This window comes from Bos grunniens, chromosome 7, assembly GCF_055505025.1.
Source record: "Bos grunniens cultivar Pamir isolate PY7600 chromosome 7, Bosgru_T2T1.0, whole genome shotgun sequence".
NCBI lineage: Eukaryota > Metazoa > Chordata > Mammalia > Artiodactyla > Bovidae > Bos > Bos grunniens.
This window is the reverse complement of record NC_141171.1, coordinates 32,582,671-32,597,995: the sequence shown is the minus strand read 5'-3', so window position 1 is coordinate 32,597,995 and position 15,325 is coordinate 32,582,671. Positions and strand designations below refer to the sequence as shown.

The 15,325-nt window shown below is 34.9% G+C and overlaps 1 protein-coding gene across 10 annotated transcripts in view; it reads left to right on the top strand.

The window, feature by feature from the left end:
* The window catches only part of LOC147369013 (uncharacterized), a 284,030-nt gene that overhangs the window by 151,068 nt on the left and 117,637 nt on the right, over positions 1–15,325 (top strand). The window contains exon 5 of one of the 10 annotated variants that reach the window (XR_015167083.1): positions 11,629–14,266. The exons of 8 other annotated variants lie outside the window; for them this stretch is intronic. Coding sequence is in view for 1 of the 2 variants with exons in the window: in XM_086410714.1 (XP_086266840.1) it covers positions 11,629–11,637 (9 nt within the window). In the remaining variant the exon portion in view is untranslated. Of the gene's footprint in view, positions 1–11,628; positions 14,270–15,325 lie in introns of those variants that run through there. One more of the 10 variants, XM_086410714.1, reaches the window with a different exon arrangement.

Sequence of the window (15,325 nt, the reverse complement as noted above, 5' to 3'; positions counted from 1 at the left end):
ATTTTGGAGCCCAAGAAAATAAATCTGTCACTGTTTCCACCTTTTCTTCATCTATGTGATGGGACAGGATGCCATGATCTTAGTTTTTAGAATGTTGAGTTTTAAACTAGCTTCTTCACTGTCCTCTTTCACCTTCATCAAGAGGCTCTCTAGTTCTTCTTCACTTTCTACCATTAGAGTGACATCATCTGCATATCTGAGTTGTTGACATTTCTCCTGGCAATCTTGATTCCAGCCTGTGCTTCAGCCAGCCTGGCCTTTTGCATCATGTAATCTGCATATTAGTTAGATAAGCAGGGTGAAAAATATAGCCTTGACATACTCCTTTCAAGTATGTTTGAAAGGAAACAAGTCTGTTGTTCCATGTCTGATTCTGTCGCTTCTTGACCTGCCTACAGATTTCTCAGGAGGCAGGTAAGGCGGTCTTCCTTTCTCTTTAGGAATATTACACAGTTTGTTGTGATCCACACAATCAAGGCTTTAGCCTAATAAGTTGTGATTTAAATGACATCCATTAGGATTTATAACTCATTATATAGAGTGCTCTGTTCTGTGCAAATAACACAAATATCTAGATATGAAATTTATCATTTTTTCTTAACTTAGTTCTTTAATATTCATACTATAAAACAAAGAATCAGCACATGTGAGTCTAAAAAAATAAATTTAAATATGCCACTACATGACTTATGAACAGTCTGAAGATGTCTAATACATAATAATGACTGATTCGGTGTTGTATTCATTTATCCACCACTTACTGTCAGTGTTACTGCAGGTTACACTTGAGCCAGCCATATGCCATAAGGCTACCTGAAGGTCAGTCCTTGGTCTTAGAACCAGATTCTCTCTTTGTATGTACTTCTGCTCACATCTTCTTTTTTTTCACAGCAAAATACAAATATTTAACTGAAGAATTTATCCTCTTCACTCTTAATGATATGATTAGGAAAATTCACCTTTGCTGCTGTCCATTTTCATTCATTTAAAAATTGAAACTGAAACCTTAGTGTAACTGATGAATAGCTAGATAGAGTTAGAAATAGAGCTCTATGAATGTGTATGAAAAAAGTATGGATCAAATTTTAGAAATAGAAATAAAAAATGAGAACTCTCTGGCTGATAGAATACAGCAGCCACTTAAGTCAACTGGAGATTTAAAATGAAAATTCTGGAAACATGCGAACTGTCACATTACCACATCTTTTCTATTTAACTCAATTTATATTCTTCAAATTCAGACTTTAATTATACTTAAAAGGATTATATTTATTTCAAATTTTCATTTTATTGTAAATAATTTTTCATTTCAGTTTCTGATTTTTCATCCATAGCATTTAGAAATATAATTTAGTTTTTTATATTGGTTTTGTATTTTGCAACCTTACAAAATGTGTTTATTTATTCTAGTTGCTTTTTGTAGACCACACAGGATTTTTTTGTATGATATGGCCATGTCATCTGTCAGTAACGAGAGTTTTTTTTTTTTACTTTCCAATTGGGATAACTTTTACTTTTTTTTCTTGCCTACTGTACTGTATCAAACATCTAATGATGCTAAGTAGAATGGCTGAGAGTAAACATCCTTGTTTACTTAATTTTATATAAAAAAATTGTCTTTCACCATAAAGTATTGCCCTATCTGAGGTTTAGAAAATAACCTTCTATTTCTGGTTTAATGAAAGTCTTTATGAATATCAGACTTTATCTAATGCTATTTCTGAGTCTGTTGCAATGACCATATGGTTTACCTTCTCAGTTTGCTAATATAATCAGTAATATATATTGCTTTTAAATGTTAATCTGTACTTATATTCCGATTAAGAGTTTTTGCATTCATATTTCTGAGGGATATCGGTCTATACTTTTCCTTTCTTTTAGTTATCTTTGTCTGATTTTGTTACTAGCATAATACAGGCCTAAAGAATTAGTTGGGAATTATGAAAACTCTCTTTACTCACAGATAAGAGAAAATAAACTCAATTTTCATGAGGAGTTTATGTAGAATTAGACCTTAAGTTTTTTGAAAAATTCACTAATAAAGTCATTATTATTTCTGGTGTTTTCTTTTTGGGAATATTTTAATAGCTCCAAGGCTACTCAAATTATTTCTTTTTTAGTGGATTTTGGTAGTTTGAGATTTTGAAGGACTATCTCTATCAAAGTTATTTATGTAGTTAAAATATCAAATTTGTCACAAATAATTCATAATATTTTTATTATTCTATAACATTTGTAGAGGCAACTAATGCCCTCTCTCTTAAGAGTTCCTGTCAATGGTACTTTATTTTGTTTTTATTTTCAATCAATTTGAGTAAAGGTAGATCAATTTATTGATCTAAGAGCCATCCTTTTTTCTTGTTGACTATTTTCTATTATTATTTTTTCTATTCATTAATTTCCATTCAGATAATTATTATTTGATTTTAATTTCTTTCTTTGTATTTTGGAGTCTTCTTCCATTTTTTTCAAGATAGAAATTGAGGTTATGGATTTTAGACCTTTTGTAATATAATGCTATCAATTTCCTTCTTACTACTGATTTAGTTACATCCCATACATTTTGATGTGCTTAGTTTTCTTTTTCATTCAGTTTAAGATATTTTCTAATTTTTATTTGTATTTCTCCTTTGACCCACTGGTTATTTAGAAGTGTATCATTTACTTTCCAAATACTTGAGAATTTCTAGCTTATCTTTATATTATTATTTCTAATTTAGTTGTGTACAATAAGCATCTTATGTATATGTGTATCATTTTGTATTTATTGTGACTGTTTACAGACTAGAATATGAACTAGCTTTTAAGTGTGTTCACTTAAAAATATTGGTATTGTTGAGTATTCTATAATCACCAATTAAACAAGTTGTATGATAATGTTGCTCAAGGTTTTATTTTCTTATGTCATTTTACTCTAGCAATTATTTAGAGAGTGATGTTGAGATATTTCATTATAATTATGGATTTGTTTAACTCTCTTTACAGTTTTATCAGTTTATCCTCTGGAAATATATCTTGTATCTTGAAGCTCTTCTGTTAGGCATATTAATATTAAGGATTCTTATATCCTCTTCGGGGATTGGCGCCTATATGAAATTATCCTCTCTGCCTGAAGGGTTATTTTCCTGTTCCTTTGCAAGTTTGCCTCCTTTAACTCCTTCAGGTCAGAATTTGTATACTATTTTCTGAAAGAGACTAAATCACCATCCAACTCAAAACTAGCCTCTATTCCACATTATTCTCTCTTTTAATCATTTTGGTTTTAGTGATAACTATGAATTTTATAAATAATGTATTTTAAATTATATTTGTGACTGGGTTTTATGTCTTTTACTGTTTTCCCCACCATAGCCTGCATAGAGTAGGGATTCTTCTCTTCACATCCTCGTGGATGGCACATAGCACATAGCATTCAGAAATGTTTGAATAAGCATGTGAATGAATAAGCTATTCTCTGTGGCTTTGTTCTTTGCTTCCATTCTTTTTCTATTTAAAAAAAATCATTTTTACCTCTCATTTCTGCCTGTTCTTTTTTCTAAGTACACCTAAACTCCACTGAGCAATGAATATCTCCATCACCTCAACTTGTAAATCTCTAAATCTCTGGTCCCATATAACTTTGTAATATACTCATTTATAAAATTGTTTAGTCTTTTTCCTAAGCAGTGAACACTTTACAGAGAGAAGATGGGACAGTTTCCTAAAACTAAATACTCGCTCAGACAGTTAGACAATATGTATGAATCAACCAGGAGCTGTGACATGAGTGCAGCCTGCTCAAAGCCATCTGCCTCTCTCTCTGACTATTCCTGCTCTGAAGACGAAGTGGAGATTCTCCAAGGGGAGAAGAAAGTAAAGAGGGCTCATAACCAGGTATTTGCTTTCCCTTGCTCAAAATCATCCATTGGCTTCCTATCTCATTTAGGAAATCATCCTTACCGCTTCTTACATTAGATGGCCTTGCAAAGTATCAATTCTGACCGCATCTGCCTTCTTATTTTTCTTGACGCAGGGAATCTCTAAGATCAGTCCCCTCCCCTAAAACTTTGCATTTTCCTGGCCCCTGCCTGAAGGACGGTTTTTCCTTCAGATTCCCTAGAGGAGGGCATGGCAACCCACTCCAGTATTCTTGACTGGAGAATCCCCATGGATAGAGGAGCCTGGTGGGCTACAGTCCATGGGGTGGCAAAGACTTGGACATGACTGAGTGACTAAGCATAGCACAGCACAAAGAAAACTATCTAAAGTTAATTATATAAGAAAATCTGTAAATGAATTTGTTTCTTTTTATGCAAGATTAAATACTACGAGGAAATGGCAACCCACTCCAGTGTTCTTGCCTGGAGAATCCCAGGGATGGGGGAGCCTGGTAGGAGGCCATCTATGGGGTTGCACAGAGTCGGACACGACTGAAGCAACTTAGCAGCAGCAGCAGCAGCAGTTTCATTTTTAGACATTTTTCGCAAGTGTTTTTGGGTACATAACTTTACAAGGGCCGTTTTACTAATAAAGCCGACATTTCTTGTGAAGATGTGTCTCTTTCATGCTACAGAAGCACTACCCTTCGTTACCAGCTCGGCATACTTGCTATGCCTGAACTGTACATTTTCTTTCCTCCATTTTTCCCCTCGATGAATTACTCTTTCATCTGTTCCCTAAACCACGGATAATTTTCAATTTGCTGCTTATTCTACTGCCAATTGACCCTCTCAGCCTATTGTGATTTTCTGTCTCCTCAGCCCATGCTAGTGTGTATTTTTTCCACTTATCATGAAGTTTGGAATTTGTTTTCAGTGTCTTAATATATGTCTTACATTCATCATTTGATTGCAAACCATTAAGCTCTTTTGTTTTTTATGCAATGTCTAGTGCCTTTAGGTAACTATTGATTATGATAACCAGGTAGTATCTTAAAAATAGCAGCTTAAAGATCGGCTACACTGCTAATTGGTATATCAGGCTATTGTCTACTTCATTTTCATCACAAATTGCTTATAGTTTAGTCTTTTTATCTTTATGCCTCTCTGTAAATTTAACATTTCAGTTTTGTAAAACTATCAAAAAGTAATTTGAAAAGTTCTAGTATATTTTCTTGGAACTGATTTTTTAATAGGAAATAGTATCCAGAGCAAGATGGCCCTGGGCTAGTAATTGACAGACTTATCTGTTCTTCCAAAAAATATTTTGTAATCAGATGTAAATTTCAGAAAGCAGTCACATCTCATAGAATATGAAATTTAAACTAGGTTAGGCTAAATATGTTACTATAAGGTAGGGAAACTTCCCTCATACTTTTTCAACATATCCCTGAACTGTTAGTTAATTAAAAACTTTTATTATACTAAGTTCCAGACATTGTTCTTAGCACCCGGATTTGGAAAATAGCATCAACGGGAACCCCTGTTCTAGCATTGTATTCTGGGTCAAGGACAAACAGACAATTTTATCCTGAATATAATATTAAAGAGTGATAATTGCCTTGACTGAAATTAAAGGTTGGAAAAAGCAATAGGAAGTCATATAGAAAGTCACAGTGGTTGGGAAGTGAGAGGTAGAGAAGAGGTCAAAGAAGGCTTTTCAGAGCAAGCAATATTTGAGTGTATACATGAGTTAAATGAGGGAGACACATAAAGGAATCTGAAGGAAAAACTGTCCTTCAGGCAGGGGCCAGGAAAATGCAAAGTTTTAGGGGAGGGGACTGATCTTAGAGATTCCCTGCATCAAGAAAATTAAGAAGGCAGATGCGGTCAGAATTGATACTTTGCAAGGCCATCTAATGTAAGAAGGGGTAAGGATGATTTCCTAAATGAGATAGGAAGCCAATGGATGAATTTGAGCAAGGGAAAGCAAATACCTGGTTATGAGCCCTCTTTACTTTCTTCTCCCCTTGGAGAATCTCCACTTCGTCCTCAGAGCAGGAATAGTCAGAGGGAGAGGCAGATGGCTTTGAGCAGGCTGCACTCATGTCACAGCTCCTGGTTGATTCATACATATTGTCTAACTGTCTGAGCGAGTATTTAGTTTTAGGAAACTGTCTATGGCCATTACTTCCCATTTTGTTCAAATATATGAATCAAATTATCACTACATGAGTTTGTGCTTAGTTGCTCAGTCATGTCCAAATCTTTATGATTCCATGGACTGTAGCCCACGAAGCTCTTCTGTTCATGGAATTCTCTGAGCAAGAATACTGGAGTAAGTAGCTGTTCCTTTTTCCAGGGCATCTTTTGTTGACCCAGGAATCGAACACAGGCTCCTGAATTGCAGGTGGAGTCTTTACCATCTAAGCAACAAGTTCAGTTCAGTTCAGTCACTTAGTCGTGTCCGACTCTTTGCGACCACATGAACCGCAGCACACCAGGCCTCCCTGTCCATCACCAACTCCCGGAGTTCACTCACACTCATCCATCGAGTCAGTGATGCCATCCAGCCATCTCATCCTCTGTCGTCCCTTTTTCCTCCTGCCCCCAACCCCTCCCAGCATCAGAGTCTTTTCCAATGAGTCAACTCTTCACATGAGGTGGCCAAAGTACTGGGGTTTCAGCTTTAGCATCATTCCTTCCAAAGAACACCCAGGACGGATCTCCTTTAGAATGGACTGGTTGGATCTCCTTGCAGTCCAAGGGACTCCCAAGAGTCTTCTCTAACACCACAGTTCAAAAGCATCAGTTCTTTGGCACTCAGCTTTCTTTATAGTCCAACTCTCACATCCATACATGACCACTGGAAAAACCATAGCCTTGACTAGACGGACCTTTGTTGGCAAAGTAATATCTCTGCTTTTGAATATGCCATCTAGGTTGGTCATAACTTTCCTTCCAAGGAGTAAGCGTCTTTTCATTTCATGGCTGCAATCACCATCTGCAATGATTTTGGAGCCCCCAAAATAAAGTCTGATACTGTTTCCACTGTTTCCCCATCTATTTCCCATGAAGTGATGGGACCAGATGCCATGATCTTCGTTTTCTGAATGTTGAGCATTAAGCCAACTTTTTCACTCTCCTCTTTCACTTTCATCAAGAGGCTCTTTAGTTCCTCTTCAATGTCTGCCATAAGGGTGGTGTCATCTGCATATCTGAGGTTATTGATATTTCTCCCAGCAATCTTGATTCCAGCTTGTGCTTCTTCCAGTCCAGCGTTTCTCATGATGTACTCTGCATATAAGTTAAATAAGCAGGGTGACAATATACAGCCTTGACGTACTCCTTTTCCTATTTGGAATCACTGTGTTGTTCCATGTCCAGTTCTAACTATTGCTTCCTGACCTGCATACAAATTTCTCAAGAGGTAGATCAGGTGGTCTGGTATTCCCATCTCTTTCAGAATTTTCCACAGTTTATTGTGATCCACACAGTCAAAGGCTTTGGCATAGTCAATAAAGCAGAAATAGATGTTTTTCTGGAACTCTCTTGCTTTTTTGATGCTCCAACGGATGTTGGCAATTTGATCTCTGGTTCCTCTGCCTTTTCTAAAACCAGCTTGAACATCTGGAAGTTCATGGTTCATGTATTGCTGAAGCCTGGCTTGGAAAATTTTGAGCATTACTTTACTAGCTTGTGAGATGAGTGCAATTGTGCGATAGTTTGAGCATTCTTTGGCATTGCCTTTCTTTGGGATTGGAATGAAAACTGACCTTTTCCAGTCCTGTGGCCACTGCTGAGTTTTCCAAATTTGCTGGCATAGTGAGTGCAGCACTTTCACAGCATCATCTTTCAGGATTTGGAATAGCTCAACTGGAATTCCATCACCTCCACTAAAGCCATCAGGCGAGCTCCTTAATTTATCACTCTCTGTCTGAAATTAGAGAATCTTTTAAATTGAGATGCTGGGATAATCAGTAAAGGCCTCTTTGTTTACAGGAGGAGAGAATAATAGTTCTGAGCTCTAATTTGTAAAGTTCCTGAAACATCTCAAGTAAATTGAGCTGTGATGATGGAGGCAAAGTTAAATGGAACAAGCTGAAGTATTTCTTCCTTTCCTCTGATGGACAGACCCCTTGGGCTAATTGAAAATGTACAAAGGCCTCAGGGCCCTGAAGACATTTCTCTTCTTTGGACCCACATGATATAAAATTATTTAGTTTTCAATCTTCAATTAATCATTATATATTCTGTAAGGTAAACATATTTTTTGTGGAGTCTCACATTTGTGTTGCATATTGCTTTATTGATAGCCTCCTCAGGTGGACTTCAATAAATATCTCTATTATTTGACAGGTAGTTTCTCAGAGTTCACTGTTTATGCAGTTAAGTAAGATGAAATATTCTACTTTCTAATATAACCTATTCTTGGGTGGTTTGTTTTATGACTACAATGAAATGATGTTGTTTGGGGACATGTTTATGACCTAGAGGATGAAAGTTCCTGAAATGATAAAAATATTGTATACATGGCATACATTTGGATTCCTTCATTGTTTCAAAGAATTGCCATCATAATTTGTTCCGTGTAAAAACGCATGTAGATCTAGACTCCGTTGCTTGGACTGGTCCTCATCACCGACTCTCCTCAGTCCACAACTGGAGAAGTATGTTATTCCATAGAAGCCCCCGTCCTATGAAAGCTCACACATTCTTTCCTCAGTGCCTCAGAAGATAGTTCTCTGAACAGAGCAAAGTCAGCACTCTCAATGTTTTGACTATCTCTCCATCTAAAGTGGATATTAACTCCTTAATGAATTCAGTGTAGATGGAGTCAGAGAAGCTGATAAGCCAGACTTATTATTATTTTTTAATTTTTTAGCATTAATGTAGAAATTACTGTTTTTTTTTTTTAAATCTTTTACACAGTCTACATAAACTTCTTTTCCTTCTATGTAACTCAGCATATGTATACTGTAATGTTTGAGTGTGGACCAAGACAATGAAGACGGAAATAGGAAGTAGTAATTTGTGTATATTTGATCTTGAAAAGAGCAGTAGGAGAGAAAGGGATAGAAATAGAAAGAATAGTAAGGAGTTAATTGTTGTAAGAAAAATGAAGTTTTCTCAAAACCAGATGGTAAAACATGAATGTGGTCAAAGAGATGGTCAGATTTTAAATGTATTATATTTTGAAGCTAGAGCCCATGGGATTTCCTCCTTCATTAATCATGAGGTGAGAGAAACAAATAAGATGAAGTGTGAATCAAAAGTTTTTGTGGTTTGGAAAAGGAAGAATGGAGCCACCATCATTTGAGAGTGGAAAGATTCTAGATAGGTGAAACTTAAGGTATTTGTCAGCAATCACATGTAGATGTTGAATAGACAGCCATATATATGAAGCTAAAGTTCATCAAAAAGATCTGTCTAGAGTTATACATTTTTTAGTACTCATCATGTACATGGTATTAAAAATATGAAAATCAGTTTAAATAAATGAGTTTTGGGATACTCCAATGCTAGGAGGTCCGTTAGATTTGAAATTAGGTGTACATGAACTATATAACTCTGTATTAATCTTTAATCCACAATAAATCAAGGAAGAAACAAGATTGTCACTGCATAACCAATGGAACTCTAAATGGATGCATGCTTTCTTTACAATAAAATTCTGTAGTTAGGCATAAGATTAATTTCTAGAGAAAAAGAACAATGTAGTTCTGAAATTATTTTAATGATTTATATATTTTCAACATTTTATTGACATTATAGTAGAGAAATAGGAACTTAAAATTTTTAGCATATAATTTTAATATTCTCAAGATAGTATCTGGAGATAAGAAAATTATCTGATTTCTAAAACTCTCATTTTAATTAATGAAACTTTATAATGATATCTAAAATTGTATCATTGTCTTGTGTTTATTTTCAGTTCTTTTCAGTGTTGCTTAGTTATTTCACTATTTTTATTGAATAATTTAAGTGAATGTTTTCTTCAGTTATTTAATTAAAATTTAGACAGATAACACAAGTTTCATCCTAGGAATGGCATTATAAGATTTCTTATCTTGTAACACTGTTATGTTAACAAAATGTTATTTCATGAAATAATGTTTTGATGTGGTTGATTTAGATCTATTTTAGCATCTACTCAAAATTAATATTATAAAAGTGTGAATTTGCAAATTAGATTTGCTCTCAGTCAAGAATTAGCATGAGAATTAGGGTGCCAAGGTATATATGTCTTTGCTTGTATATGTGATTGAGCATATGTATGTGGGTTTGTACAAGAGCACATTTTTAGCATTTATTGCTTTTCTCATTGATATTCATAAATTTCTGTTCATGTTTACCTTTTGGTTTTTTTCAGTTAAAGTGTTTCCCATTCAGCTTTATCATATCTCTATCAAAAATCTTGTATTCTGGATTCTTTTTTTACTGACCGTTTTTAAACTTTGCTTCTATCTATCACCGAATATACCAAATAAGCTTGTGGCACAGATGGTAAAGAATCTGCCTGCAATGCAGGAGAACTGGGTTTGATCCTTGGGTTGGGAAGATCCCCTGGAGAAGGGAATGATAGCTCACTCCAGTATTCTTGCCTGGAGAATTCCATGGACAGAGGAGCCTGCTTGGCTATACAGTCCAAGGAGTCACAGAGTCAGACACGAATGAGCAACCTTCACTTTTCAATCATTTCTTTTAAATTCTATTTGAAAAATAGACCTCAATTATAGTATGTGACTCTCTGTATTTAAACATTATTTTTCAATTTTAACTATTATTTAAACTATTAAAATTCCATCATCAGAAAGGTAAAATATGTTTAAGAATGCTCTTATCAATGGTACATAGCTCTAATTGCACTGTTTTTTCCCCTCACAAAGAATGTATACTTTTCAGTAAATTATTACTTTGAATCAGCTGTAGCTAATAAGGCTAATTACATGTTTTAGACAGAAATAAGAAATCCTAATATTCCAGAGTATTAAAAGTTCTATACTTGAAAATTTTTCCTGTTGGATTATTATGTTTATCATAGATGAAGATGTAAATTAGTATCAAAAGGAATATAATCTGCAGTACTTTATGAGAGATCAAGTTTTGGAAAATAATATTTAAATCCAAAAGAGTTATGGAAAGAAACATCACACACATTTTATAGGAAATACAGATGGCCTAATCTTTTCATGGGCAAAAGGCTAAATCTATGTCATTTTTGAAAAAAGTTTTTAAATATAAAGGCTTTTGTTCATCCTCAAAATAATATCTTTTGCCATCTTCCTTGAATATTCCACTGGTTAAATAATAAAGTGTTCCTTTGAATAACAGCTTTGTTTGTGAACATACCTCATATTAGTAAATCAAGATGAACTCTCTACTGATTAGTCAATCGACCAAAATCAGGGTTCTGAGGGAAGAAGTTACATTTAATCATATAGAAATGTAATGTGTCATGCAGTGAAGATTCTGGATTCTGTTGTATTCTTTGGAAGAGTGTTGACTTCTTCATCAGGAAGGTGTTGAATTATCTGGACTCAAACTTTAAACATGGGCATTTGGGCATCAGCTTAAATCTCGTTCTGTTCCATCTTTAGCTTGGCCGTTTACAGTATTACCTACTAATGTATGACACTGGTTTGCTTGGAGATAAATAAAGAGTTTATATACAGATTTTGAACACCTTCTCTCTAGTTTTGTCTTTTTATGATTCTCCATACCTCTAGAAGAGGTTTGGTTATATAGTATTCTGTTTTTTTTTTCTCAGGCCAATTAAGAGTTTCAGCAGTCTCTTGTTATCTGACTGGAGTCTGGTCTTAATCTAAAAGAAGCCTGGCTTCAGTCCAGAAGACAGAAATTTGAAATATACTCTCTTCCCATGCTCTTCCTCCAAATGTCAGCCACAGAATCACCTGCTTCTGGTTTCTCTTCAGTGCATTTAGAAGCTGAGCTTCATGTGCTGTCTGGAGTTCACAGCTGTCTACTCTGTCAGAGGTGGTCCAGGAGAAATTTACTTCACCATAAGCATCTTTTAAAATCAGAGTTATTAATTCATTCTAATTTGTCCAAGGACTTACCCCTTTATTGGGAAAATCACATGAGCTTCTTTTCTAATGTAGTCTATAAATCTATGTAATTATAAACCAAATTTTTTAAAAAACTAAAAAATATATTATTCCATAGCTTTGAAAGCCAAGCAGTTCTTAATTATTAAAGCCAGTAATAAAAGTCATTATGAAACTCTCAGTGAAAACTTTGTTTTTCTTTAAGATGCAGCTTTTTGTTTTTATTGTTCAGTCGCTCAGTTGTGTCTGACTCTTTGCGACCCCATGGACTGCAGCATACCAGGCTTCCCTGACCTTCAGCATCTACTGGAGCTTGCTCAAACTCATGTCCATTGAGTATGCCATCCAACTCAATGCCATCCATTGAGTGATACCATCCAACCATCTCATCCTCTATCATCCCCTTCTCCTCCTGCCTTTAATCTTGCCCAGCATCAGAGTGTTTTCCAATGAGCTGCATATTTTATCAAGATAAAATAAGATGCCAACATATAGTAATCATTGGAGTTTAACTTTTGCTCTTTCTGTCAAAGTTTATGTTGTATTAGATCTCGACAAGGTATAACTTGAGTACTCACATAATGAGAGAAAAAGGTTTTTGGTGAACTCGTCTCCAAAGTTTTCCAAGAGAGAAAAAAGTAGGAAAAAAAACAGGACCAAAAAAGGGATATGAATGAGAGCTGCCTAAAGAATGTTATAATCAGTGGTTCAATAGAAGGGAGGTCTGAGGGCTGTCAGTCATAATTCTCAGAGAGTAGTAAAGGGGCCATGGAAGGAATTATATTGGACAAATAATCTCTGTTCTATTAAAAGATTATTTCTGGACTTCTGTTATTAAAGATAATTCTTGCTAGTTCTCCTGACAGTTTTACTGATATCATTGGAAATTGAGTGTCACTGTCCCCCTTGAAGCCTTTTCATAATCTGTCAGAGGCTTCCCAGTTCCTTTTGTCTTTTTTTGGATGGAATGGGACAATGACATTTCTGGTGACCTTCTTATATATAATACTGACAAGTTTTTCTTTTTCTCACTATATCAAAAAATTGATTTGAAAAGATAAAGGAAGCCTGTAGTGTTTATTTCCAGAACAAGGCAAAATTCTTCAACAAATATTTATTTTCCACCCTGAGATGTAGGACGTCTTTAACCATGGTACAGAAAATTAAGCACAATTAGTGTTTCAAGGTTTTAAAATAGGCAACATGTGGGTCCTTTTTATTAGAAGAGTATAGATTTAAGGAGTATTGAAGTAGTTTGAACACTTCAGGGGAAGGAACAGAAGGGAAATATAAAGAGTGGGAAAAAATATGGAATGAGCTTTGGTGGAAGTTTCTCACGCATTTAATAGTTTTAGCTAAAGAGTTTGAGGGAGGTGATTCTAGATTTCACATTGCATTCAAATGTCTCATAGTATTGATATTTTAAAAATGTAGACCACTGGATAGTCAAGATGTTATGTTCTTTTTGTTCTGTTGTGTCTCTCAAATAATTTTGTTCATGCCACAAAGTGTTCCACAATAATTCTAAGCTGTAGTTAGTGAAATTATATCAGAACATAGATAGATATGTACATAAATTGGCATTATAATATGCAAAGATGTTAAAGAGTTTTTGTTGTTGTTGTTGTTGTTGTTCAGAAGTGGCACAGAATTTTAATAATGTGACCCAGGATAAAACTTAATCAGCTATAAAGGATGGTTCTCATGTTTCCAACATCTGGCCGAGTTTGCAGAAGCACATCAAGGATTCTAAGATATGTAAACTACTACCAAGTTGAGAGTCTAATGTGAAGATCTAGAGACGATGGATTTAGATTATTATTTTGAAACATTTCAAAGGAATGTTTTTTTTCTCAAAAGGCAAAATGTCTAAGACAATAAACATTTTTATTTTGTTGTTTTAAGATGGTAGAGATCTATGTCTACTGACAGTAGAGGTGGAAAGTAGATAATAGATTGAAGATCCTTTAGGCAGTTGACGAAGGAAGGTGGGGTCCACGGCATAAGTAGAATTCAACCTTTTATGGGAGGAGACTGTGTTTTCTCCCTAAGAACTTAGAGCAGAAAAGAGAAAATGACAAAAAAAAAAAAAAAATGCTGAGAAGTGAAAAATAGAAGGATAAGAGGAAGGGCTAGAATAGTGTGCAAAAATGTGTAATCACCAGAAGCTTCAAACACCCAGAGACTAGGAGCCTTCATTTTGAATCTTACTAATCTCATGCATTTTTTCCATTACCCTTAGAACAAAATCTAAATATTTTATTCACCCTTTGCCTAATAGGATGTGGAATAAACTATTTTGTCTTCTGTGGAATATAGTAATCAATTGATGGAAATTAACAGAAAGAATTCAGTAGTTTGAGGAACTGATTTAAAACATTGTCTTACTTTAACAAGACTTTCCAGGACAGTCAAACCTTTCAAGATGACTTGATTTACCTTTCATATTAACAACAGCAACAACACTTGGTTTAGGGACCTTTTATGCCCCTTTACCCCTTCATAATCTGTCTCTTTCTCTGTCTCTGCCTCTCAATGGCAATTTGAAGTGACTTTCTTGCTGAGGGCTTTCACTGGTACAATCAAGAGCCACTAGAGATTCTAGGTTAGATCTTGGTTCTGAAAAAAACCCTGGCTCTTTTCCAATCTTCTTCAGTATCCTGAAGTTCATTCAGAGCTATTGATATTAATTTTTTTTTCAGCTTTTGTGGTAGTTTTAGCTTCTTTCTTAAGCAAAAGAATTTTAAAGGACATAAGAGAAATTTAAAGGACGTAATTTTCCTTCTTAAATTGGCTTCAAACTCTGAGGCTTGATCTATTTCTCCAACCTTTACTTCTGATCTTTACTCTGCATGATCTTCTACTGACTGCATGCAGACCCAAGGTTCATCAGTCTAGTACCTCCAGGTCTGCCTATAATACTGTATTTTCAATTAATTTCCTAATCACAGATATATTATATTTTGTATATGATACCAGTAGTAAATTTTATAGGTTCTTAAAAAATTCATTTTGATTTATAGCCAAGATCTGTTTATTTTTAGCTCTATTTATTTATAGATGCAGTTGACCCTTGAACTACATGGATTTGAATTGTGTGGATATCCTTACATATGTTTTTTTCAATAAAATACAATCAGTTCTCTGTATTGGCAAGTTTCACATCCATGGATTCAACCAGTCACCAATCAAAATTTCCTTCCCAAATCTGCTGAATCCACAGGATGTAAAACCCGAAACCCACAAATGTGGAGAACCAGTTGTACTGTGGCATTTTGTATAAGGGACTTGAGCACCTGCAGATTTTGATATACACCAGTGCGTCTGAAACCCCATGGACACTGAGGGTTGGCTGTATATGAAAACACCCTATTATCCCAATTCTCCTTTATTCAGCAG